Consider the following 26,084-nt stretch of genomic DNA (forward strand, 5'->3'; position numbering starts at 1 on the left):
AACTGGTTATGGTGGGTAGAATATTTAGTAATGATTTTGGCATTAAACGAGGAGGGCCATATAGAAGCGTCTGGGCAAAAGCTCTGTTAAATGCTTTTCTCAAGTTGGTACGGCTATAGCCACGAGCCAATAAACGTATGCGTAGATCATCAGCCTGTCGGCGGAAATCCCCATCCTCCGTGCAGTTTCTTCTCAATCTTAAATATTGAGCATAGGGAATACTGCGAATTAGAGGACGGGGATGTGAGCTGGACGCATGCAACAGCGTGTTGCCTGCTGTGGGTTTGCGAAATAGGTCCGTAACTAGTTTCCCTGAGGGATTTTTAATGATCTGGACATCAAGAAAGGAAATGCTATGAATATCATAAGTATAGTATTAAGGAGTATAAGTATTAAGGAGTTGTTCAGAACCTATCCAAATGACCAATAGGTCGTCAATAAACCTGTGCCAGCATAGGATGTGGTCTAGAAAGGGTTCTAATAAATCCTGATCAATATCTGTGTAAGGAAGAACTAGGAATGTCATCCAGGGAAAGACAGTGACCACTCAGGAGCTTCTAACTGGATAAAACTATCCAGCACGGAAGTACATTATGAATGTATAATGAAGGATAACAGATTTGGACCCAGGAAAAGATTACAGAGTTCAGGAATGAGATAAAAGGAAAACAGGGAAGAAGAGTAATGACCCGTACACACGATCAGACATTCCGATAACAAAATCCACTGATTTTTTCCGACGGATATTGGCTCAAACTTGTCTTGCATACACACAGTCACACAAATCTTGTCAGAAATTCGTGGAACTTTGTGTGTCGGAATTGTGTACACACGATCGGAATTTACGACAACGAATTTTGTTGTCTAAAAAGTTTGAGATCCAGATCTCAAATTTTGTGTGACGGAAATTCCGATGGAAAATGTCCGATGGAGCCTACACACGGTCGGAATTTCCAACAACAAGCTCCCATCGAACATTTTCTTTCAAAAAATCCGACCGTTTGTACGGGGCATTACACTTCTCCAGGCAGTCAGTCACCATAACATAACGCCTGGAGATTGGGATATACTTTCTACTTCGGCATGATGACGTCACAAAACTCCGCCCAATGCGTATCAGCACTAGTCACTTGACTTCCTCTTCCTTCCGTAAGAGTCTTTTAGCATACTCTAAACCAGGGGTCTCAAACTGGCAGCCCTCCAGCTGTTGCAAAACTACAAGTCCCATGAAGCATTGCAAGGCTGACAGTTACAAGCATGACTCCCACAGGCAGAGGCATAATGGAACTTGGAGTTTCACAACAGCTGGAGGGCCGCCAGTTTGAGACCCCTGCTCTAAACTATACTAAAAGAATTACTCTTTGAGGAAGTCAAGTGACTAGTGATGATACCCGTTGGGCGGAGTTTTGTGACATCATAATGCCGAAGTAGGAAGTATATCCCGCTCTCCCTAAGCTGAGCTGCTGCAGATATTTAGACGTTTTTAAGGGGGTCATGCACCCCTAAAGTGGCAAGCTTTTTACCCAAGTGCACTGGAGTGTGTGCATTATTAAATGGGAGTGTTATTATAATGTTTATGAACCAGTTTTATGCAGTTCAGCTCTATGTTGGCTTTTTTTGAGCACTATTTGCACGAAGATCACTGCACAACCAACAGCAAGTCTTCCTAGGAGAGGAGAAGAGTAGAGATCCCTTACGTTGCAATACTGCCCTGTGGCCCAGTCTGCTTCAGTTCCCTCAATGATCTGTAGCTTCCCAGTGCTGGCAGCACTCATGCAGCCCCAGACCATGACACTCCCACCACCATGCTTGACTGTCGACAAGACACACTTGTCTTTGTACTCCTCACCTGGTTGCCGCCACACACGCTTGAACCAAATACGTTTATCTTGGTCTCATCAGCCCCCAGGACATGGTTCCAGTAATCCATGTCCTCAGTCTGCTTGTCTTCTGAAAACTGTTTGCAGGCTTTCTTGTGCATCATCTTTAGAAGAGGCTTCTTTCTGGGATGACAGCCATGCAGACCAATTTGATGCAGTGCGCGGCGTATTTTCTGAGCACTGACAGGCTGACCCCCCCACCCCTCCAACCTCTGCAGCAATGCTGGCAGCACTCATACGTCTATTTCCCAAAGACAACCTCTGGATATGACGCTGAGCACGTGTACTCAACTACTTTGGTCGACCATGGCGAGGCCTGTTCTGAGTGGAACCTGTCCTGTTATACCGCTGTATGGTCTTGGCCACCATGCTGCAGCTCAGTTTCTGGGTCTTGGCAATCTTCTTATAGCCTAGGCCATCTTTATGTAGAGCAAAAATTCTTTTTTTTCAGATCTCATAGAGTTCTTTGCCATGAGGTGCCATGTTGAACTTCCAGTGTCCAGTATGAGAGAGTGAGAGGGATAACACCAAATTTAACACACCTGTTCCCCATTCACACCTGAGACCTTCTAACACTAACGAGTCACATGACACCAGGGAGGGAAAATGGCTAATTTGGCCCAATTTGGACATTTTCACTTAGGGGTGTACTGACTTTTGTTGCCAGCGGTTTAGACATTAATGGCTGTGTGTTGAGTTATTTTGAGGGGACAGCAAATTTACACTGTTATACAAGCTGTACACTCACTACTTTACATTGTAGACAAGTGTCATTTCTTCAGTGTTGTCACATGAAAAGATAGAAGAAAAGATTTACAAAAATGTGAGGGGTGTACTCACTTTTGGGAGATACTGTGTGTATGTGTGTGTGTGTATATATATAGATATATATCTATATATCTATATATATACACATGCAGTATTATTTGCACATTTGCACTTTTTATTTTCTAATTAAGTATATAGCACATCTTCTACTTATATTTTTACTGTTGCTTTTTTCCTATTGATATGCACAATTGGCTGCTTTTTGTTTCGTTACTGGTGACCTAGTGTGGATTTACACTATTGCGTCCGGAAAGTTGTGCGATTTTGCCACAATTTTTTGCTGCGATTTTGATGCGACTTGAAGCAATGCCTGTGTATTCTTGAGGTTTATGGACCTCAAGCCACATCAAAGTGGTACCAAAGTAGTGCAGGGACTACTTTGAAGTCACACAGATATGAACGGTACTCATTGGAAATCATGGGGTACGACTTGTCATGCGACTTTGCAGTCTCAAGCCGCATGACAAGTCACACTAGTGGAAACTGAGACTCACAGGTAAAGTTGATCCAGGGAATATCTGATTGCCTCTCGAGGGATCAGGAAGGATTTTTTTCCCCTGCTGGAGCAAATTGTATCATGCTTTGCTGCTTTGCTGGTGTTTTTTGCCTTCATTGGGATCAACAGTTGGTATAGGTTTGTGTATATATTATTGTATCATGTTTTATTTATTTATTTTAGATTATTCTAATCATTTTTTTCAGCCAAACTGAAGAAGATGACCCACGACAACAGATTGTCAGGTTAGTAGGACATTCATGTCTGATATGAAATCCCTTCTGTATGTTAGAATGGGAGAAGGATCTTGCTCAGGGATGGGAGCTTGAGGAATTGCACAGGTCTGTGGCCCGTGCCTCCCGCGGGATACTAAACATCTCCCTAGTTGAAGCTAACTTGAAAGCCATGATGTGGTGGTATCTTGTCCAATCTAGACTTGCGAAAATGTTATCCTTTAACCTCCCCCCTCTATTTCTGAGGCTGTGAGCATAATGGCACAATGGTACATATATGGTGGGAATGCCCTAAAATCAGGGGTTTCTGGAATGAAATGTTATGTATGCTTCACAAGGTCACTGGCCTTTCTATCCCTAAGTCCCCTCACATTGCTCTACTCATTTTTCCAATTGACTCTGCTTCTATATAGGAGTGTGCAGTGTCTTGTTCTGTTTATCCTGATTGGGGCAAAATTAACGATCGATAGGGCTTGGAAACAACCTTATGTTTCCTACAACATGGTAAAAAGGAAGATTTTGTGGAAGATTTTGACGTGGGAGAAGATGGTTAGCACACCCCGAGACACAACGCGTAAATTTGAGACCATTTGGGAGCCTTGGGCAAATTATATGCACATACAGTGCTTTAAAAAGTATTCATACCCCTTGAAATTTTCCACATTTTGTCATGTTACCACCAAAAACGTAAATGTATTTTATTGGGTTTTATTGTGATAGACCAACACAAAGTGGCACATAATTGTGAAGTGGACGGAAAATGATAAATGGTTTTCACATTTTTTTACAAATAAATATGTGAAAAGTGTGGCGTTCATTTGTGTTCATCCCCCTTTACTCTGATACCCCTAACTAAAATATAGTGTTACCAATTGCCTTCAGAAGTCACCTGATTAGTAAATAGAGCCCACCTGTGTGTCATTTAAACTCAGTATAAATACAGCTGTTTTGTGAAGCCCTCAGAGATTTGTTAGAGAACCTTAGTGAGCAAACAGCATCATAAAGGACAAGTAACACACCAGACAGGTCAGGGATAAAGTTGTGAAGTATAAAACGGGGTTAGGTTCTAAAAAATATCCCAAGCTTTGAACATCTCACTGAGCTCTGTTCAATCCTTCATCAGAAAATGGAAAGAGTATGACACAACTGCAAACCTACCAAGACATGGCTGTCCACCTAAACTGACCGGCCGGGCAAGGAGAGCATTCATCAGAGAAGCAGCCAAGAGGTCCATGGTAACTCTGGAGGAGCTGCAGAGATCCACAGCTCAGGTGGGAGAATCTGTCCACAGGACAACTATTAGTCGTGTTCTCCACAAATCTGCTCTTTATGGAAGAATGACAAGAAGAAAGACATTGTTGAAAGAAAGTCATAAGAAGTCCTGTTTGCAGTTTGTGAGAAGCCATGTGGGGGACAAAGCAATTATGTGGAAGAAGGTGATCTGGTCAGATGAGGCCAAAATTTAACACTTTGGCCTAAAAGCAAAATGCTATGTGTGGGGGAAAACTAACACTGCACATCACCCTGAACACACCATCCCCACCGTGAAACATGGTGGTGGCAGCATCATGTTGTGGGAATGCTTTTCTTCAGCAGGGACAGGGAAGCTGGTCAGAGTTGATTGGAAGATGGATGAAGACAAATACAGGACAATCTTAGAAGAAAACCTGTTAGAGTCTGCAAAAGACTTGAGACTGGGGTGGAGGTTCACCTTCCAGCAGGACAACAACCCTAAGCATACGACCAGAGCTACAATGGAAAGGTTTAGATCAAAGCATATTCATGCGTTAGAATGGCCCAATCACAGTCCAGACCTAAATCCCAATGAGAATTTGTGGCAAGATTTGAAAATTGCTGTTCACAGACGCTCTCCATCCAATCTGACAGAGCTTGAGATATTTTGCAAAGAAGAATGGGCAACAATGTCACTCTCTAGATGTGCAAAGCTGGTAGAGACATCCCCAAAAAGACTTGCAGCTGTAATTGTAGTGAAAGGCAGTTCTACAAAGTACTGACTCAGGGGGGCGCTATACAAATGCCCCCCCCCCCACATTTTTCACATATTTATTTGTAAAAATAATTTGAAAACCATTTATAATTTTCCTTCCACTTCACAATTATGTGCCACTTTGTGTTGGTCGATCACATAAAATCCCAATAAAATACATTTACATTTTTGGTTGTAACATGACAAAATGTGACAAATTTCAAGGGGTATGAATACTTTTTCAAGGCACTGTATCTCTTGTTTCGTGGGTTTCCCCTCCCGCTCCTCCCCCCTTTTCCTTTTTATTATTTTCCCTAGAATCCTATTAGCTCCAGGGTGCTTCAGTTAGGTCACCTTTCTTCTCTCTCTCTCCCTTTCATCTGTCCCTGCTTCTTGCTTTTTTCTCCCTCTTCCTATTCTCTTTTTTTATCCTACAAATGTCAGTATGGGGTAGTTCTCCCTGAGCCCCTCCACATCAGTTTTTTTTGTCTCACTAAAGCCGGGCTGGCAGATGACCTCCTGGAGATCTTTACATTGGGTTTTACCTTGCTCCCTACTTACTGTCATAGCCCATACAGCGGCCATTCATAATCTACATTGACACTATTATGGTAGACAGGTCTCCCTTTCGTTTATCTTGGGGAGTTCTTTTGTGTCGTCCCCAGCTCCTGGTAACTTAGTCACTAAGGTCAAAATAAGTTTTACCTAATTTCCCGAGAACGGTGGTGACCCTTATTTATACCCCCCCCAACTAAGTCCAATATCTTTTTTGCCATTTAAGTGTTATTTCTTATTGCATCATTGCTTTAGCTTAAGGGACTCCATTTGTCTAGATCAGTGTTTCTCATATCCAGTCCTCAAGGCACCCAAACAGGTCATGTTTTTAGGCTTTCCATTATTTTGCACAGGTGATTTGATCAGTTTTACTGACTTTGTAATTACCACAGCCATTTAGTCTGAGGCAAATCCTGAAAACATGACCTGTTGGGGCGCCTTGAGGACTGGAGTTGAGAAACACTGGTCTAGATGTTGACAAGGAAAAAATAATTAGCTATCTTATTACAAACCGCGCTCCTATTATAATACAAGTGCAAAATCAATCTATATAAAACGACATATTCTAAATGAAAAATCGTGGAAATTATGAAATAATATCTGCCAACTAAATACTAAATCATCATAGTGAGAAATAATCAACATAATCGGATGTGGAAAATAAAAAGAGAAAGTCCACCATTATTATCCAATGTGTACGACAGATTATGTGTCAAAATAATGTTCAAAATGAAAAGCAGAGCTTCTGGGTGGATAGAGCTTCTAGGCAAATCTTTCTTGGGTACAGCGAAGCATCAAATAGCAGTAATCAGTCACCATCAACAGCCACACAGCCTACTCACCAGATGAAAGTGACTCCCATGACAGGAGTCAAACACGCTTTGGGGACAACCAACGAGGCTTCTCCCGGTCACGGCTAGGTGCAGATGCTGGAACTCAGGTGCTGGAACTCAGGTGTCTTGATCAACGCTAAGGCTACTTGGATGCATGCGACCGGACTTCCCAAGGTAGGTCACAGAGACCGTAGATGTTTAAGAGTGTGGAGAAATTAATAAAAAGCTCCCATGGTGAAGTAAGCCAAAATATTTAATAGGCCAAAAACAGCTTAAAACCACATTCCCCACATAAGGGTACATGCGGGCAAAAAAACAAACAAAAAAGCAGGAAAATCAAGTACGAGCGGAAATGTCATGTTCGTTTTACGTCCGACCGGTTCCGTCAGAGCGTTCTGACCTCATCAGGGATCGTACGAACGGGCACACCACCTCCTTAAATATACATCACCATTAGAGGTATATTTAAGGAGGTGGTGTGCCCGTTCGTACGATCCCTGATGACGTCAGAACGATCTGACGAAACCGGTCAGACGTAAAACGAACGTGACACACCATTTCCGCTCGTACTTGATTTTCCTGCTTTTTTGTTTGTTTTTTTGCCCGCATGTACCCGTATGTGGAGAATGTGGTCTTAAGCTGTTTCGGCCTATTAAATATTTTGGCTTACTTCACCATGGGAGCTTTTTATTCATTTCTCCACACTCTTAAACATCTACAGTCTCTGTGACCTACCTTGGGAAGTCCAGTCGCATGCATCCAAGTAGCCTTAGCGTTGATCAAGACACCTGAGTTCCAGCACCTGAGTTCCAGCATCTGCACCTGACCGGGAGAAGCCTCGTTTGTTGTCCCCAAAGCGTGTTTGACTCCTGTCATGGAAGTCACTTCCATCTGGTGAGTAGGCTGTGTGGCTGGTGATGGTGACTGATTACTGCTATTTGATGCTTTGCTGTACCCAAGAAAGATTTGCCTAGAAGCTCTATCCACCCAGAAGCTCTGCTTTTCATTTTGAACATTATTTTGACACATAATTTGTCGTACACATTGGATAATAATGGTGGACTTTCTCTTTTTTTTTTCCACATCCGATTATTTTGATTATTTCTCACTATGATGATTTAGTATTTAGTTGGCAGATATTATTTAATAATTTCCACGATTTTTCATTTATAATATGTCGTTTTATATAGATTGATTTTGCACTTGTATTCTAATAGGAGCGCGGTTTGTAATTAGATAGCTAATTATTTTTTCCTTGTTTTCATCATTATTACGTGCTGCTCCCCAACCAATTTACTTAATTAACTCATTTAATTTTCCATATGCGCAAGTAGGTATTTGTTACCAATTTTCACTGGTCTAGATGTTGTTTGGATGTACTAGATATTTTGCTCTCACTGGCACACCACTTTTGGATCATTGCAGTGATATGTTGCCTATTTTGTCTACTCTGACATTGTTACTGTCTTATTTTTATTGTATTTTCTTGATAATAAAAATTGATTGAAAAAAAAGAAGAAATCTCTTCTGGATGAACATTTTGTTCTACATTTTGTAGTCTGAATAATGCGTACATAGTTTGGATGCTTCCACAATCTTCCTGTATTTCATAGGATATTTTCTATTCTGATTACATTTTGATTGCATATGGTTAGAATACAATAAAATATTTCCAACCCTATCTTAAAAAAACACTATTTCATGTGTGTATAAGGAATAAAACATTCTCCTTTCTCTTATAAAGACTTAGAAAAGGAATACAGAGAGTCTGTGAAAGAGATCTTGCAGAAGATTAAAGAATATAATTCCTGTATGGGGGAGGCTGTTCCTCTACAGAAAAGATTCACCAAGTTATTGATGAGAAAGGGACGCCAGAATAAAGAGGAAAAAGAACAAGAAATAAGGAGTTCAGGCGGAAGACATCTACAGATCATGGAGAAAAGATCCCCAACCACAATCCAGGCCCTCTTTGACCCTGATGAAGATGGTTTCATCCCTAACATTGTGGTGTTACAAGGACCTGCTGGGATTGGAAAAACAATGACCTCCAAGAAGATCATGTTGGACTGGGCCTCTGGGGATCTCTACCAAGACAAGTTTGACTTGGTGTTTTATCTGAGCTGTAGAGAAATCAGCACCATACCTGGAAACATAAGCCTTGTGGGACTTTTTTCCAGAGCCTACAGACTGACTACAGATGACCTGGTGTCTATTCTGAAGGATCCTGGAAGTCATAGAAAACTTCTCACTATAGTTGATGGGTTTGATGAACTGAGGTGGACTCTAGAGGAGAAATCTGAGGATTGTCTTGACATTTCTATGGAAACTCACAAAGAAATAATTCTCCAAAGATTGCTCAGGAGACAGATTCTCGCACAATCTTCTCTGATCATCACCACAAGGTCACTGGCCATGGAGAAACTTAACACATTCATTGATGATTCTCGCAATGTGGAAATCCAGGGATTTACAAGAGAAGATCGAGAGGAATATGTCCATAAATTCTTTGGAGATAAAGAAGATGCAGACAAGGTTCTCAGTGTAATAAAAGACAATGACATTCTGTATAGCATGTGTGCCGTCCCCATCACATGCTGGATTGTCTGCACTGTAATGAAACAAGAAATACAAAAAGAGTTGGGTTTAATTCGGTGTATTTCAATGACTTCAATTTACCTTCTCTACCTGGAGGTTTTACTAACCCATCACAGCAAGAAGGAGCAGTCTGTACACAGGAAACAAACCTGTCTGAAGAAGCTGTGTGCTCTGGCCAATCAAGGAGTTCTAAACCAACAAATCTTATTTGAGAAGAAAGATCTAGAAAGACATGGTCTTTCTCTGTCTGAGGTGGAGTCTGTATTTCTGAATGAGAACATCTTTCATTGGGATGTCCGCACCCAGACCTGCTACAGCTTCATCCACCTGAGTGTACAGGAGTTCCTCGCTGCTCTGTATTATGTGCTGGATGATTGGTTTGGATTTATGAAAGGTACTTTCCTCCCAAAGATCTGTAAAGGGGAATCACTCTTTGGCTTCAGTTCAGAATACCCACATTTAGCATTGGCTGTACAATTCCTGTTTGGTCTTTTAAATGAAAAGCAGGTGAAGACATTCTCGGAGAGCACAGGAATCAACATTTCACTCAGAGCCAGACCTGCAATGAGAAAATGGGCCATGAAGGACATCAATGAGACCTTCTATACTCATACCATCTTCTGTCTGTATGAGACTCAGGATGAGGACTTCATTAGGAGCGTCATGTCTGGTTGTTCAAGTCTGGAGCTGTTCGGCTCACATACTGGTCACTTGTGGATGGACAGTAATTATTCCAAGCAGTTCAGTTATTGCTTGAAGACTTTGAAGAGTAAACGTTTTCAGTCTTTATATTTTTATTCACTCACTGTGGATCCAGAGTGCCAGAAAATTATATCTCCATTACTACAGAGGTGTCAGAAGGTCAGGTAAGTGAGTGTAAGGCTATCATAACGGAACTGACTGCTGGTTGGAAGCTAAACAGTGGGGACCTTGAGTGGAGAGTGTGAACAAGTTTTGCATTTTGACTGCTGGTGATTGCTGGGTTGCATTTTTAGGTTCTTTTTGGTTCTTTTCCTTGTAGCTTTTCAACACCTTTTTCTGTCACTTTTTAAACAGCTTTTTTTTCTTTGCTTCCTTCAGCCTACCAAATAAGGGGAGTGGTTAATTGGTCACAGGTGTTTGAGGCCTATATAACCTTGTGTAAAACGCATTGTGAGCCTGCACATCTTTGAGCTTGCTGGAACTTAGACCAAGTGGAACTGGACTAAGTGGTGAGTTAAAAAACCAGAGTTAGTGGAACTGGACTAAGCGGTGAGTTAAAAAAAACAGAATTAGTGGAACTGGACTAAGTGGAGAGTTAAAAAAAACCAGAGTTGAAAACAAGAGGTTGTAACAGGGGTCAAGTACCTGTGTAGGGTGAGTGTGTACCTGTGTATTGTAAGTACATGAGTGCTGCGAGTGCACGTGGGCTGTATTGAGTATTAGTGTCAGGTAGTATCTGTCTATTGTGAGTACCTGAGTGTTGTCTGAGTAGTGTGTGTGGATCGTTAGCACTTGTGTGTGTGTGTGCACGCAGGTCAGCGAGTGCACGTGGGTCAGCGAGTGCACATTGGTCAGCGAGTACCTGTGTATTGTCTGGTTGAGTATTAGTGTATTGTCTTTTTGAGTATTAGTGTCAGGAAGCTAGTTGTTAGGTAATTTGGGCAGGGTATGATCCCCAATCCTCATTAAATTAGTAGGTACGATGCCCGGCGGGTGTGGGGATGAGACTCGGTGTACATCTTAAGGCATATATGCATTCCTTCATCATCCGATCGAGGGTGAATACTGCTGTGCAAAATGTAAGCACATTGTTTCCCTGGAAGCCCAGGTTCTGAATCTGGGGAAGCAACTGTCAGCACTGAGAAGTCCCTCCATACTAAAGGAGAGCCAGGAACGTACACAGCAGGTGCCGGCAGGGGCCAGCACAGAGGAGGTTGGAGACAAAGAGGTGCATGCACTAGCAAAGAGTAGATGGGTGACAGCCAGGAAGGGTAGAGGGAGAAGTGCTAGGGAGGCCAATCCAGGGCTGGAGCATCCCAATAAGTACGCTCCATTGAGTGACATTGGTGAAGCCAGTCAGGGACCAGCACTGCTGGAGATGAGGGACTCTCCTAGCTGCCGGGGGAAGAACTCCTCCAGTGAGAGTGGGGAGGAAGCGAAGGGAAAGGAAAGACAGATTCCGGTGGTAGGGGACTCATTTCTTAGAAGGACAGAGAGGGCAATCTGTAACAAAGACCTGAAGTGCCGAACAGTATGTTGTCTACCGGGCGCTCAGGTTCGGCACATCCCAGATCTGGTGGACAGATTACTGGGAGGGGCTGGGGAAGACCCGGCTGTCATGGTGCATGTTGGCACCAATGACAAAGTCAGAGGCAGATGGAGTGTCCTAAAGAATGATATTAGGGACTTGGGAGCTAAATTGAGGAAAAGGACCTCCAAGGTAGTATTATTAGAAATACTACCGGTACATCGAGCCACACCAGAAAGGCAGAGGGAGATTAGGGAAGTAAACAAGTGGCTGAAGAGCTGGTGAAGTAAGGAGGGGTTTGGGTTCCTGGGGGACTGGGCCGACTTCTCAGTCGATCACCAGTACTATAGAAGGGACGGACTGCACCTAAATGAGGAGGGTGCAGATCAGCTGGGAGTAAAGATGGCCAAAAAGTTAGATAGTCAGCGTGGAACATATTCCAGAGGGTATTATTGGGGGCATTAGTGGTAGGTTGACTAAAGCACATAGACCCAAGGTAAGTAAAGTAACAAGTCCTAGTTGCAATCCCAGAACACCCAATAGAGGATAGTATGTGACCGGTCTAAATTACGTGGCATGTTTACCAATGCCAGGAGCCTGGCAGACAAGATGGGTGAACTAGAGATACTGTCGTACAAGGAGGTATTGGATTTTGTGGGAATTTCAGAGACCTGGTTCAATGATTGGCTGGCAAACATTCAAGGGTATACCCTTTCGCAGGGATAGAGAGGGTAAAAAAGGGGGAGGGGTATGCCTATATATCAAGAATAATGTACAAGTAAATGTGAGAGATGACATCACTAAGGGAGCTAGGAAGGAGGTGGAATCCTTCATCCAAAGGGATGAAGTTAAGAGGAAAATATTAATGGGAGTATGCTATAGGCCCCCTAATCTGAGGGAGGAAGGGGAGATGGATCTTCTATCACAAGTTGGATTAGCAGTAAGGATGGGAAGTGTTATCATAATGGGGGATTTTAACTATTTAGACATAGACTGGGCGGAGGGAACCACGCATTCATCTAAGGCTCGCCAGTTCCAAAATGTCTTGCAGGACAATTTCATGGTTCAGATGGTAGACGCACCAATGAGAAATAAAGCGTTACTGGATATACTGATTACCAATAATACAGACCTGATCACGGATGTGGAAATACGGGGCAATTTAGGAAACAGCGATCACCGGTCAATTGGCTTCAGTATAATTCACACAAATAGAAAACATAAAGGAAATACAAAGAAGCTGGATTTAAAAAAAGCCAACTTCCCTAAACTACGAACCGTGTTAGAAGGCATGAATTGGAATAAAATCTTAGGAACAAAGAACACGGAGGACAGATGGGTTTGCTTTAAGAGCGTATTAAATAAGGGCATGAGCCAGTGCATCCCATTGGGTAATAAATTTAAAAGAGCGAACAAAAATCCTGGATGGCTTAACTCCAATGTAAAAATGCATATAAAAGCAAAGGAGAAGGCCTTCAAAAAATACAAGGTTGAGGGATCATCATCAGCATTCAGACGTTATAAAGAATGCAACAAGAAATGTAAGGGTACAATTAGGGCGGCTCAGATAGAATATGAAAGGCACATAGCGGAGGAGGTGCTTTGACCAATCAGGAAGCAGGTCTGACGCCCTGCCTCCCGATTGGAGGAGAGGAAGGTTAGTGTCGAAATAGCGAAAATAAATTTGCTATCATCACACAAATGGGTGGGTTTAGGGTGCACTCTCTGCGCCCCGAGCCCACCCTATTTTGAAGCCTATTAGAGCCCCTGGCTCTAATCAGGTGCTTAAAAAAGTACCACCCCCTCCTGCCCCCACCATAGGAATGTGTCTGGCGTCCTGAAAGGGGCCGGGCGCATGGATGGGGGGGTGGCACCCGTGCGCCCACAGTGCACGGGCCGCCACTGTTGCTATCTAACATTTTATGCTAAGATAAAATATCCCTAAGAAGATTGGAGGGAATAATGTGAGAAGAGCTGTGCTCAGTGTATGGAGATTCCTCCGCTCAGTGGATGGAGATTCCTGTGCTCAGTGGATGGAGATTCCTCCGCCCAGTGGATTATTATAATTATTGCTCCAAAAGATTGTCAAAGACTGAAGATTTACAAGAGGAGATGATCATAGAATGTGCTACAGGAGCTGTTGGAGACTGGAGTCTAGCTGTCAGAGACTTGGGGCATGTTTCTTGAAACTTCTAGCAATCACAGCTACATGATATTACCATCTGCCTTTACACACACATGAACTTTAATGGCATCCCAGTCTTAGTCCGTAGGGTTCAATATTGCGTTGGCCCACCCTTTGCAGCTATAACAGCTTCAACTCTTCTGGGAAGGCCGTCCACAAGGTTTAGGAGTGTGTCTATGGGAATGTTTGACCATTCTTCCAGAAGCACGATTGTGAGGCCAGGCACTGATGTTGGACGAGTCGGTTCTTACAGTCTCTTGGCTCTCAGTCTCCTCTTTAGTTTATTTATTTATTTTATTTATTTCAGGTACTTATATAGCGCCGTCAATTTACGCAGCGCTTTACATATATATTATACATTCACATCAGTCCCTATACCCTCAAGGAGCTTACAATCTAAGGTCCCTAACTCACATTCATACCTATACTAGGGCCAATTTAGACAGGATCCAATTAACCTACCAGCATGTCTTTGGAGTGTGGGAGGAAACCGGAGTACCCGGAGGAAACCCACGCAGACACAGGGAGAACATGCAAACTCCAGGCAGGTAGTGTCGTGGTCGGGATTCGAACCAGCGACCCTTCTTACTGCTAGGCGAGAGTGCTACCCACTGCACCACTGTGCCACCCATGTTCATCCCAAAGCTGTTCTATCAGGTTGAGGTCATGACTCTGTGCAGGCCAGTCAAGTTCCTTCACCCCAAACTTGCTCATCCATGTCTTTATGGACCTTGCTTTTGCACTGGTGTTGTCATGTTGGAACAGGAAGGGGGCATACCCAAACTGTTCCCATAAAGTTAGGAGCATGAAATTGTCCAAAATGTCTTGGTATGCTGATGCCTTAGGATTTCCCTTCAGTGGAACTAAGGGGCCAAGCCCAACCCCTGAAAAACAACCCCACACCATAATCCCCAGTCCACCAAATGATTTGGACTAGTGCACAAAGCAAGGTCCATAAAGACATGGATGAGCATGTATGGGGTGGAGTAACTTGACTGGTCCTGACCTCAACCCGATAGAACACCTTTGGGATGAATTAGAGCGGAGACTGTGATCCAGGCCTTCTCATCCAACATCAGTGTCTGATCTCACAAATGCGCTTCTGGAAGAATGGTCAGACATTCCCATAGACACACTCCTAAACCTTGTGGACAGCCTTCCCAGAAGAATTGAAGGTGTTACAGCTGCAAAGGGTGGGGGCAACTCAATATCAAACCCTACGGACTAAGACTGGTATACCATTAAAGTTCATGTGCGTGTAAAGGCAAGTGTCACAATACTTTTGAAAATATAGTATATTATATATATATATATATATATATATATATATATATATATATATATATATATATTGGGGGCTTCCTTTTGTCTGAGGTGTGACTTCAAAGACTGTTCATAACCACCAATGAAAATCAGTATGATACTGTAGAGCCAGAGGGAAGGCAGTCATGTGGAAGGAAATCTTGGCTGTTACATTTTTATTCTTGTTGTCAGAGGTAATACATTCTTGGTGGTAATTATTATATTATTATTGTGTTTTTAGATTTCGGTTTTGTACTATTTCCAGTAAAGATTGTCCGGGGGAGGACAAAGCAGAAGATGAAGAAGAGTCCTCCTCTTCAGAGAATAAAATGAAGCCTGCTAACCTTTCCTGGCTGATTAACTCGGACAGTAAAATTCAGGAATTACAGTAAGAGAAATCTGTGATCCTGCAGTGATCGGGAAATGTGATGTCTTGTGATTGTTCCCGTCTCCCAGTGTTTCCTTATATCTCTGGGTGTCCTCCATCCTCACTGATGTAGTCCTCCATCACCTGTCCTCTTCTCATGTCTTCTCTGCTCTCTGAGGGAATCTTCCTCTTTATAATATCATCCATGGGATTTGGGGTTCCCCTTAAAATAAATCTGTGACCAGGCTATGTACATATGAAATGACCATCCATATTCCGAGCAAGCAGTAAATAAGCTTTAAAACAAACCCTCACTGACCTCTGTAGCTGTAAACACCATGGATCAATTAATCTTTAAAATACTCAAAAATATCCAGTGAAGTCCCTCAGGTGGGTTTCAGTAATCTGCTCTCCCCTCTCCTCTCACTCCTCTGAGTCAATCAGTTGTGAGTGAAAACCACAGCTTGAGTTACTTCATATTTACTTCATATTTACAAATCTATGAATATAATGTTTCATTCTGACCAGTGGTGGCTGGTGCTCAAAATTTTGGGGGGGCGCAAGCAAACTTAAAAATTAAACTGTTGGTAATGCAGGCCTGGTCTGTACATCTGCTGTGCCACATATGAGGGGTTCCCACCATCCCTGTGCTGAGTTCCCGGGTCTGTACACCCGCTGTGCCCATTATGAGGGGTACCCATCATCCCTGTGCTGAGTTCCCGGGTCTGTACACCTGCTGTGCCCATTATGAGGGGTACCCATCATCCCTGTGCTGAGTTCCTGCATCTATACACCCGCTGTGCTCATTATAAGAGGTTCCCACCATCCCTGTGCTGAGTTCCCAGGTCTGTACACCCGCTGTGCCCATTATGAGGGTTCCCATCATCCCTTTGCTGAGTTCCCAGGTCTGTACACCCGCTGTGCCCATTATGAGGGGTTCCCACCATCCCTGTGCTGAGTTCCCGGGTCTGTACACCTGCTGTGCCCATTATGAGGGGTTCCCACCATCCCTGTGCTGAGTTCCCAGGTCTGTACACCCGCTGTGCCCATTATGAGGGTTCCCATCATCCCTTTGCTGAGTTCCCAGGTCTGTACACCTGCTGTGCCCATTATGAGGGGGTCCCACCATCCCTGTGCTGAGTTCCTGGGTCTCCTGTACATGTCCCCCCCTCTGTACATGTTGCCCCCCTCCTGTACATATTACCCCCCTCCTGTACATATTACCCCCATCCTGTACATATTACCCCCCTCCTGTACATATTACCCCCATCCTGTACATATTACCCCCCCTCCTGTAAATATTACCCCCCTCCTGTACATATTACCCCCCTCCCTGTACATATTACCCCCCTCCCTGTACATATTACTTCCCTTCCCTGTACATTTTACTCCCCCTCCTGTACATGTTACCCCCCCTGTACATGTTACACCCCCCTCTTCCTGTACATTTGTGCAAATGTTGCACTAATCACAGCTCAGCCTGACAGGGCTTAAAGCTGACGCTGTCTCGCTGGCCTGAGCTGCACACAGAGAACCCTGCATAACAAAGGGCTGCAGTAAATCGGGCTATCTCTCCTCACATTCCAGAGATCTCGGCCGGGACTAATCTGCCGACCTGTCAACTCCCCAGAGTACACAATAAGGACAGCAGAGCGGTAGCAAAGCTACCTAGTCCCATAACAGAGTAGTAGAGAAACTTGGAGTTTTCCCAGAAATAGGTCTGTTGCTTACCTGTACACAGTCCCAGCACCAGAAACAGAGCGGCTGCAAGTTCACTTCGGTATACTGAAGAGATAAAAAAAACACCGCTCGGGCCGTGCGTTCCACAGAGCTGAACGGACATAACTTCCGGTATATCACTGGCACAGAGAAGCTGGAAGTGACGCCCAGCTCTGAGGTAAAGCACTGCCCAGCGGTGCCAATAAAAAACAAGGCTACCATATTAACACTACAGGAGGTAGTATTCAGGCGCAATGCATTGCACCACAAGGCAGGTCAAAAGCAGGCAAATGAATCGTCTCGTCTCCAATCACGTGATTGCATAGACGTCACGCTTCCCATAGTGCACTGTGTCCAGCACCCAAACACAGTGCATTTGTGCACCTAAAAGACCTTTTTTATTTTTAAAGGGCCCTTTTTTTTTTTGTGACTGCCTATGGACGGGCCACCACTGATCCTGGCCATAATAAAGAGAGAAAACACAATACATTCCTCTGAAGGCAAAGACATAAGACAGTTCTCACTTCTGTACTAAAGGCTGTCCCATAACCAATAAAACTCATACTCCAGAAATATCCTCTGTCATTGTCTAACTTCTGCAGGATAGTAATGGTTAAATCCTGGAAATCTACCCATCCCCCATCACTAATAGAAATTATGAACATCCCTAACTCTCGTTCCCTTTATGAGTTCTTGTCTGCCATAAAACGTCCTAAGGCTTCCTCTGTCCTGGCTCTGGGCAGTGAGTGCCTATCTCCCCCTCTCTGCTTCTGGTGGGGGTTCTGTTCAGGTATGAAGGTTGTATCCTATGGACATAAACCCACTCCGGAGCCCCCCCACAACCACATATTATATTATGTGCAGTCAGCTTCATCTTATTGTATTTTGTACGTTATCATCACTGTGAGGTTCCAAAATAAAAATCCCAATTTATCTTCACATGTGGATTAAAATCAGTCCAACAGAGGACTGACGCATTTCAACTATTCAGGCCTTAGCCATAGCTGTCTGTTAGGTTCAACAACACTCCATTAAATGCCCCCAATCTCACACAGCCATGGACGGGGTTGCAATTAACATGAGTTAATAAGCAGATCTATGTCCATGTAATGAAATGAAAATTGAGCACACAATGAAATGAGAGATGACATGAACATAATACAGCAATACACAAATCATTACCATCAATAACAAATCAAAAACCAAATACCAACTTATGCCTCGTACACACGATCGGACTTTCCGCCAACAAAACCGTGGATTTTTGTTCGAAGGTTGTTGGCTCAAACTTGTCTTGCATACACACAGTCACCCAAATGTTGGCCAACAATTCCGAAAGTGGGAGCGCGGTGACGTACAAGACCTACGATGAGCCGAGAAAAAGGGAGTTCAATAGCCAGAGCGGCTCCTTCTGCTTGATTCAGAGCATGCGTGAACTTTTGTACGACGGACTTGTGTACACACAATCGGACTTTCCGACAAAAAAGTTTTGTTGGCGGAAAATTTGAGAACCTGCTAAGAAACATTTGTTGGTGGAAAATCCGACAGCAAATGTTCGATGGAACATACACACGGTTGGACTTTCCGACAACAAGCTCACATCCAACATTTCCCGTCGGAAAATCCGACCGTGTGTACGCAGGAATTACCAGTCATTTGAGGTGGAGATTCACATCCCAGCAATGGTTGAGGCTGAGATCCACCACTCCTCCCGCTCAGGGGCGGACTGACCATTTGGCCACTCGGGCAGTGCCCGAGAGCCCGGGGCCAGTAGGGGGCCCCAATGAGCTGGGAAAGTCACACTTTCTAGGGAGGTGCCCCACTACAGCTCAGTCCCCAGGTTTATCCGTAGCAGTGTCATTGCTTCTATATACATACACCGAGCGTGTGTTGGAGCCACAGAGTTTGCAGCCCTCCAAGCTGACATACATCTCCTAAGCAGGCACTCATCACATCACTATCTTCCCAAGCACACACTCTATGACCATTCCATTTAACCCTGTGTTATCCAAACTCTGTATAATGAAAAGTTTGAACTCGCCATCTAAACACTCTTTATACAAAATAACATTCCCCAATAAAAATATCAGAGCACAGCTATTTCATGGTAGCACAACTGAATGAACACTGATTATTTAGAGAACTATTTCTTTTTATTGAGGATTGTTTTTATTTTTCTGTACTCACAGTTAAGCCTAGTACACACGATTAAATAATTGGACAAAAAATGATCACTTTCACAGCAATCATACAAAAATCTGAATTCACAGCATTCAAGAACCTTATCACCACTGTTCATCCACAATAATCTGAAGGGACAAACACAAAATACCAGATCGTACGCTTTTCGTTTAATCAGTGCAGTTTTCCTACAAAAAAAAATATCAGAAGAGCAAGACCGCACATGCTTGGAAATGAAAGAATACATTACATCACCTCCGAAGTTGTGTTCTGTCGTACGAGAATTTTTATGAATTTAGTAACCTCTTTATTTTCAATATGATACTAGCATGCAAAAAAAAAAGACAACGATCATTTGTCCAATATTATCATCGTGCCTACAAGGCTTTAGACCTGGTTCTCACCTACAGGTGCGACCAAGCATGGGCATTTTTTTCATACATCATGTGTACGGCGGCCCATTTATTTCAATGGGTTGCCCTACACACGAGCAACATGAAAAAGTCCAGTTTGGCGCGCACGTTTGTAAATGCATGGGGTGCCAGTAACAATTAATAGAACTGCTGATCTGGATTCTCTCACTGCCTGGACCCCCCCACAGCCCTGCTGTCTTCAATCCTTTCCTCTCCCACCAGCAGCAGTTGCGGGCACACAGGGGGATCTTCAGGATGGAGAGCGGAGAAGAGGTGAGTAAATATGTAATTTACCAATTTGACACCTTCTTCCTTTTCTAAGTGAACACAGCAGGTGTTCGGTACTGATCACTCACTGTATTCATTCATAGCTGAGTATAGTAAACTGTGTTTCCGTTGATTCAGTTCAGGAATGTAGGGGAGCCTCTGTCTCCTGTTCATTCATCTGCAGTGCAGCTGAGGGTACAGAGAAGGGAACTGGACAATGTGTCCTCAGTCCCTTTCTCTGTCTCAAAAGTGAGTCGGTTTAGACCCCTGAGAGCTCACCAAAGCCCCTCAACAGCACTGTAAAAAAAAAAGGTAAAGAAATTATTAAAATGATTTAAAAAAAAATAAAATAAAATAAAAATTTGTAAAAACGCAGACTGAAATTTCTAATCAGCCACGCCCCCAATATGTGGCATTATTTAGCCACACCCACTGTGTGCCAGGGCACGCTATCAGCACCGCAGGTCACCTTCTCCCTGGTAGGGGCCCCAGTGAATTACTTTGCCCAGGGGCCCATGATGCTGTTAAGGTGGTCCTGCCCATGAGAGGCTCCTGGTGCCTTTACTTGTTCACCAACTTTAAGTCTCCTGCCACTCTGCATGTCGCCGAGCTAGGTGCCCCTCCACACAGCCCTGTCTGTGGCTGCCATCTTTAAATCCGGGGGGGCCCATAATCCCCTAGTGTTCGGGGCCCCCATAAGTTGTCAGTCCACCCCTGCTCCCACTCTAAAGCCCTGTACACACGGTCGGACATCGATCGGACATTCCGACAACAAAATACATGGATTTTTTCCAACGGATGTTGGCTCAAACTTGTCTTGCATACACACGGTCGGACAAAGTTGTCAGAAAATCCGATCATTCTGAACGTGGTGACGTAAAACACGTACGTCGGGACTATAAACGGGTCGGTAGCCAATAGCTTTCGTCTCTTAATTTATTCTGAGCATGCGTGGCACTTTGTGCGTCGGATTTGTGTACACACGATCGGAATTTCCGACAACGGATTTTGTTGTCGGAAAATTTTATAGCAAGCTCTCAAACTTTGTGTGTCGGAAATTCCTATGAAAAATGTGTGATGGAGCCTACACACGGTCGGAATTTCCGACAACAAGGTCCTATCACACATTTTCCATCTGAAAATCCTATCATGTGTACAGGGCATAATAGTTCTCAGTGGGAATCAACGTCTCTATCAGATGAAATTACCCTTTCTATACCACAAAAATAAGGGAGTCATGTCCATTCTGATGTGTCTATAAAAATTAGACAATTGTTTGGATCTCGAATTGGCTACATCCAAAAATTGCTCACCAACCTGGATGTGTAAAGGTCAGGTGGTCCACCCCACGTATTGGAGAGAACATTCCTTGTATTCTATAACATACACTACATTACATGGGTTGTAGGTAATATATTGTCTGATTGGAGACTTTTCCCAGAGACTTTAGATGTCATCTCCTTGCTGACATTCTGTCCCTTCCACTATCTGCAGACTATGAGAGATGGAATAGTGGGAAGGCAATGGAGATCCCAAAGTGGGACATCTTCTCCTTGGCAGCCCTTTGTAGAATATCAGATCTTTGTTTGTCAGAATAAAGAACAGGTGAGTTCTTCTTGATAATTCTCATCATTTCCTGCTTTTCCTCTGAAGAATAGATTACAGAAGTGACAGGTGTCTGAACTATGCTCACATTTACATGTACTGGGGGCTGCTGCCCCACTTTTCTGGCATTAATCTCTCTTGTTAATGTATGGCACCAAATTCGTGATACACTTTTGGTTCTTGCATGGACTTGTGCACCAAATTCAGGTAGTTCTTAAATGCCCCCTTTACATTGTGGCCCAATAAATGCACCAAATTCAAAATGAAATATCGACAGTACATATTTTATGAAAGTGAAGCTATTGAAAGCCAACATACTTTTGGCAAACAGAGACAGACTCTGGCTCAGAAAGATTCTGCAAAAGTGTGCACTCTAAAATGTGGTGCAGCATGGGTGTCATAGTCAAGGGTCAGGCTTGGAGACCAGTAGGTAAAGCTATAGATTCTCCCACAGACCAGTAAGATAAGTAGAGAAGCAGGTCACCCTGGCAGATAACATAGCATAGCTCCCAACTGTCCTCGATTTCGAGGGACTGTCCCTGATTTGGATCAATGTTCCTCTGTCCCTCTTCCCTCCTCATTTGTCCCTCATTTTGGTCTGATCCATATAGTTGTATATAAAATGCTCTTTCAAAAAGTGTTTCCCAGTGCTAAACCTTTCATCCAATTTCTAAATGGCTGCATTTGTACACTTTAAAAGCCAATATAAAGTAATAGTAGTGGTAAAAAAAAAAAGTCCTTGTGGATTTAATTAACCTTTTTTTAGTTAATTCTCCTTTAAGGGGGTGTGGCAGGGGGCGTGTCCTATGCCTACATTCGTTTGTTAGTAGGTGCCCCTCATTCCCATTTTAAAATGTTGGGAGGTATGAACATAGGCTCACCTGAGGTGTGGGATCTAAGCAATAACCGGTATACACCATAGCCCCTGATGGTGCAGATGGGTTTTACTGCATGTTAATACCAGGTTGCACTCCTTTAAGGTCGCCCCTTGAGAAGGCTAGCAAGCTGGGGTTTAGTAGCAGACAAAGCAGGTAGGAATCAAGCAGAAGGGTAGTCAGTAAACAAGCCAAAGGTCAGTAACAAGCAGTTTCAGGTTGGGATCAAGTGTAAGTATAGTCAAGGAACAAGTCAAGGTCAGTAACAAGTGGTAAGGAAGATTGAGAGTGACAACAGCGAGACGGTGGCTTGAGGGAGCACAATAATCTGGCAAACAGGAAGTGCAAAGGCATTGCTTATTTTGAAAGTTGATAGGAGGAGAAAGGAGATCAAGGTTCACCAGAAATTAGATAGAAACAATGTTTGTCCAAAGAATCAGACAGTGAGCTGTCTAGCATCTCAGGTGACCCAGCAGGAAGATCTATTGCCAGTTGCAGCAGAGTTTTTGGGTTCAGATCCTGTCCCTGACAACGTGTCAAATTCATGTAAATGTTCTAGACAAAGAGGAAGTCTGCTCTGACTGATTGGACTATATGTACTTTTCAGCTTCATGTCTGTCTGTGCTATTATTTCTATCTGCAGATGTCTGACTTCACCAAAGACTTGTGGATCTTTTCCTAAGTTGTGCCTTGAGTTCCCCCATGTCAGGCCTTATCATAAGTGTAATTTTTCTGACTTTTCTCACCTTGATCATGGGATATCGTTGCTTTCTTCCTTTTTTCTTTTGCATTAGATTTGTGATGTCAAAACCCTAATGCCCCGTACACACGATCGAACTTTCCGACAACAAAACCGTGGATTTTTGTTTGAAGGATGTTGGCTCCAACTTGTCTTGCATACACACGGTCACACAAATGTTAGTGACGTACAAGACGTACGTGGTATCTCCATTACGAACGCTAGTTTTACAAGACTGGGCGCTTCCGGCTCGTACTTGATTCCGAGCATGCGTGTACTTTTGTGCGATGGACTTGTGTACACACACGATCGGAAAGTCCGACAACAAACATTTGTTGGCGGAAAATTTGAGAACCTGATAGCAAACATTTGTTGGCGGAAAGTCAGAAAACAAATGTTCGATGGCATATGCACACGGTTGGACTTTCCACCAACGAGCTTACATCCAACATTTGTTGTCGGAAAATCCGATTGTGTGTACAGGGCATAGGAGTTTTGGGTTATTTCCCTGGTTTACTCTCATGTGTCTGTATTTGTCTCTGCAGGTTGTATAGATGTGGCTTGACTCCCTCCTGCTGTGATGATTTCCATTCCATTCTTATCACTAACCGATCCCTCATCAGACTGGATATATCATATAATGATCTGCAAGACTCTGGGATAAAACTTCTATGTGAAGGACTCAGACACCCTGGCTGTACTCTGCAGGAGCTGAGGTGAGAATTATACTATAAATTATATAATATTCTGCCGGATTTCAGAATAAATCTTCTGTGTGAGGGATCCAGACATGTTACCTAGATGAAAGTTAAACAAAGACAGACTTCTGAGTACATACTATAAGAAAATCAGATGAACAATGGTCCATTTTTTTGCATGCTAGTCCCATATCAAAAAAGAGAGTACCATTACATAGGATTGTAGGTGATGACATGTGCAGCACCATGGCAACTGAAGTTCCAATCTCAGGGTATGATGGCACCTCCCTTGGCTGTAAAGGACCGGAGGGTTTAGTTCCAGTTTAAGAGAACAATAAAGGTGGGTTATTCCAATCAGTGTTTAGTATAAGGGGTTCAGTATCGGTTAGATTAGTTTACTATATACATGTGATATCAGCCTTAAAGTGATTGTAAAAGTAATTTTATTTTTTATTTTTAAACAACAAACATATCATACTTACCTCCACTGTGCAGCTCAATTTGCACAAAGTGGCCCCGAACCTGCTCTTCTGGGGTCCCCCGGCTGCTCTTGCGGCTCCTCCCCGCATGACATGACCCCCTAGGAGAAGCGCTCTCCCAGGGGATTACCTTGCGGGCGAGCTCCTGAGTCCAGCATCCGGCGTCCATAGAGGCCAAATGCAGGACTCGGCCCGGTGCTCGCCTCATTGGATTTGATTGACAGCAGCAGGAGCCAATGGCTGCTCTGCTATCAATCTATCCAATCAAGAGCCGGGAGCCCGTGGACAGCGAGACAGCGTGTCCCTGCCGACTGAATGAAGGGGTTTAGGTAAGTAAAATGGGGGGGCTAGTGGGCCGGTGACTGCCAGGTGTTTTTTCACCTTAATGCATAGGATGCATTAAAGGGGTTGTAAAGGTACATGTTTTTTCACCTTAATACATTCTATGCATTAAGGTGAAAAAACATCCGACGATTAGCGCCCCCCCAGCCCCCCCCCTGTTTACTTACCTGAGCCCTCGAAAGTTCCGCGTCGTGAACGCGCTGGCCAGAGGCGGCTCTAGGCTTTGTGAGGCCCTAGGCAAATCTAAGACATGAGGCCCCATTCACATCCATAATGGGAAAAATAATTCAAGCGATAAAAAATAACTGTATAAATTGCATATATTAAGAGTTTTAAATTCTATGAACTCTGAATTCACCGTTATAGAATTTTCCCTTAACAATTCTTCTTTAATCAAATATATATATTACATATATATTATATATTACACGTATATTTATCCATGGGGCTTGTAGTTTTAAAACAGCTGGAGGGCTGTCTGTTTGAGACCCCTGATTTACATGAAGGTCACATGATACAAGAGACGATCAGAGACTGCAGACATGGTACAAGAGATGGTCAGAGACTGCAGACATGATACAAGAGATGGTCAGAGACTGCAGACATGATACAAGAGATGGTCAGAGACTGCAGACATGATACAAGAGATGGTCAGAGACTGCAGACATGATACAGGAGATGATCGGAGACTACAGACATAGTACAGGAGATGGTCAGAGACTGCAGACATAGTACATGAGATGGTCAGAGACTGCAGACATAGTACAGGAGATGATCAGAGACTGCAGACATGCTACAAGAGATGATCAGAGACTGCAGACATGATACAGGAGATGGTCAGAGACTGCAGACATGGTACAAGAGATGGTCAGAGACTGTGCTGACATACTACAGGAGATGATCAGAGACTGCAGATATACTACAGGAGATGATCAGAGACTGCAGACATAGTACAGGAGATGATCAGAGACTGCAGACATAGTACAGGAGATGGTCAGAGACTGCAGACATACTACAGGAGATGATCAGAGACTGCAGACATACTACAGGAGATGATCAGAGACTGCAGACATAGTACAGGAGATGGTCAGAGACTGCAGACATGATACAGGAGATGGTCAGAGACTGTGCAGACATAATACAGGAGATGGTCAGAGACTGCAGAGATGATACAAGAGATGGTCAGAGGCTGCAGACATGATACAAAGATCAGTGGTGGCTGGTGCTCACAATTCTTGGGGGGGGGGTGCAAACAAACTGAAAAATTCTAAAAAA

At 43.5% G+C, this 26,084-nt stretch overlaps 1 protein-coding gene across 1 annotated transcript in view; it reads left to right on the top strand.

Annotated features, from left to right (window-relative positions):
• LOC141121936 (NACHT, LRR and PYD domains-containing protein 3-like) overlaps window positions 1-26,084 on the top strand; it is a 52,887-nt gene that overhangs the window by 8,589 nt on the left and 18,214 nt on the right. Inside the window, exons 4-7 of the mRNA XM_073611693.1 lie at window positions 3,411-3,449; window positions 8,557-10,273; window positions 15,366-15,512; window positions 23,836-24,006. Of these exons, the coding sequence (XP_073467794.1) occupies window positions 3,411-3,449; window positions 8,557-10,273; window positions 15,366-15,512; window positions 23,836-24,006 (2,074 nt within the window). The remainder of the gene's footprint in view (window positions 1-3,410; window positions 3,450-8,556; window positions 10,274-15,365; window positions 15,513-23,835; window positions 24,007-26,084) is intronic.

Source organism: Aquarana catesbeiana, unplaced genomic scaffold (assembly GCF_042186555.1).
Source record: "Aquarana catesbeiana isolate 2022-GZ unplaced genomic scaffold, ASM4218655v1 unanchor235, whole genome shotgun sequence".
NCBI lineage: Eukaryota > Metazoa > Chordata > Amphibia > Anura > Ranidae > Aquarana > Aquarana catesbeiana.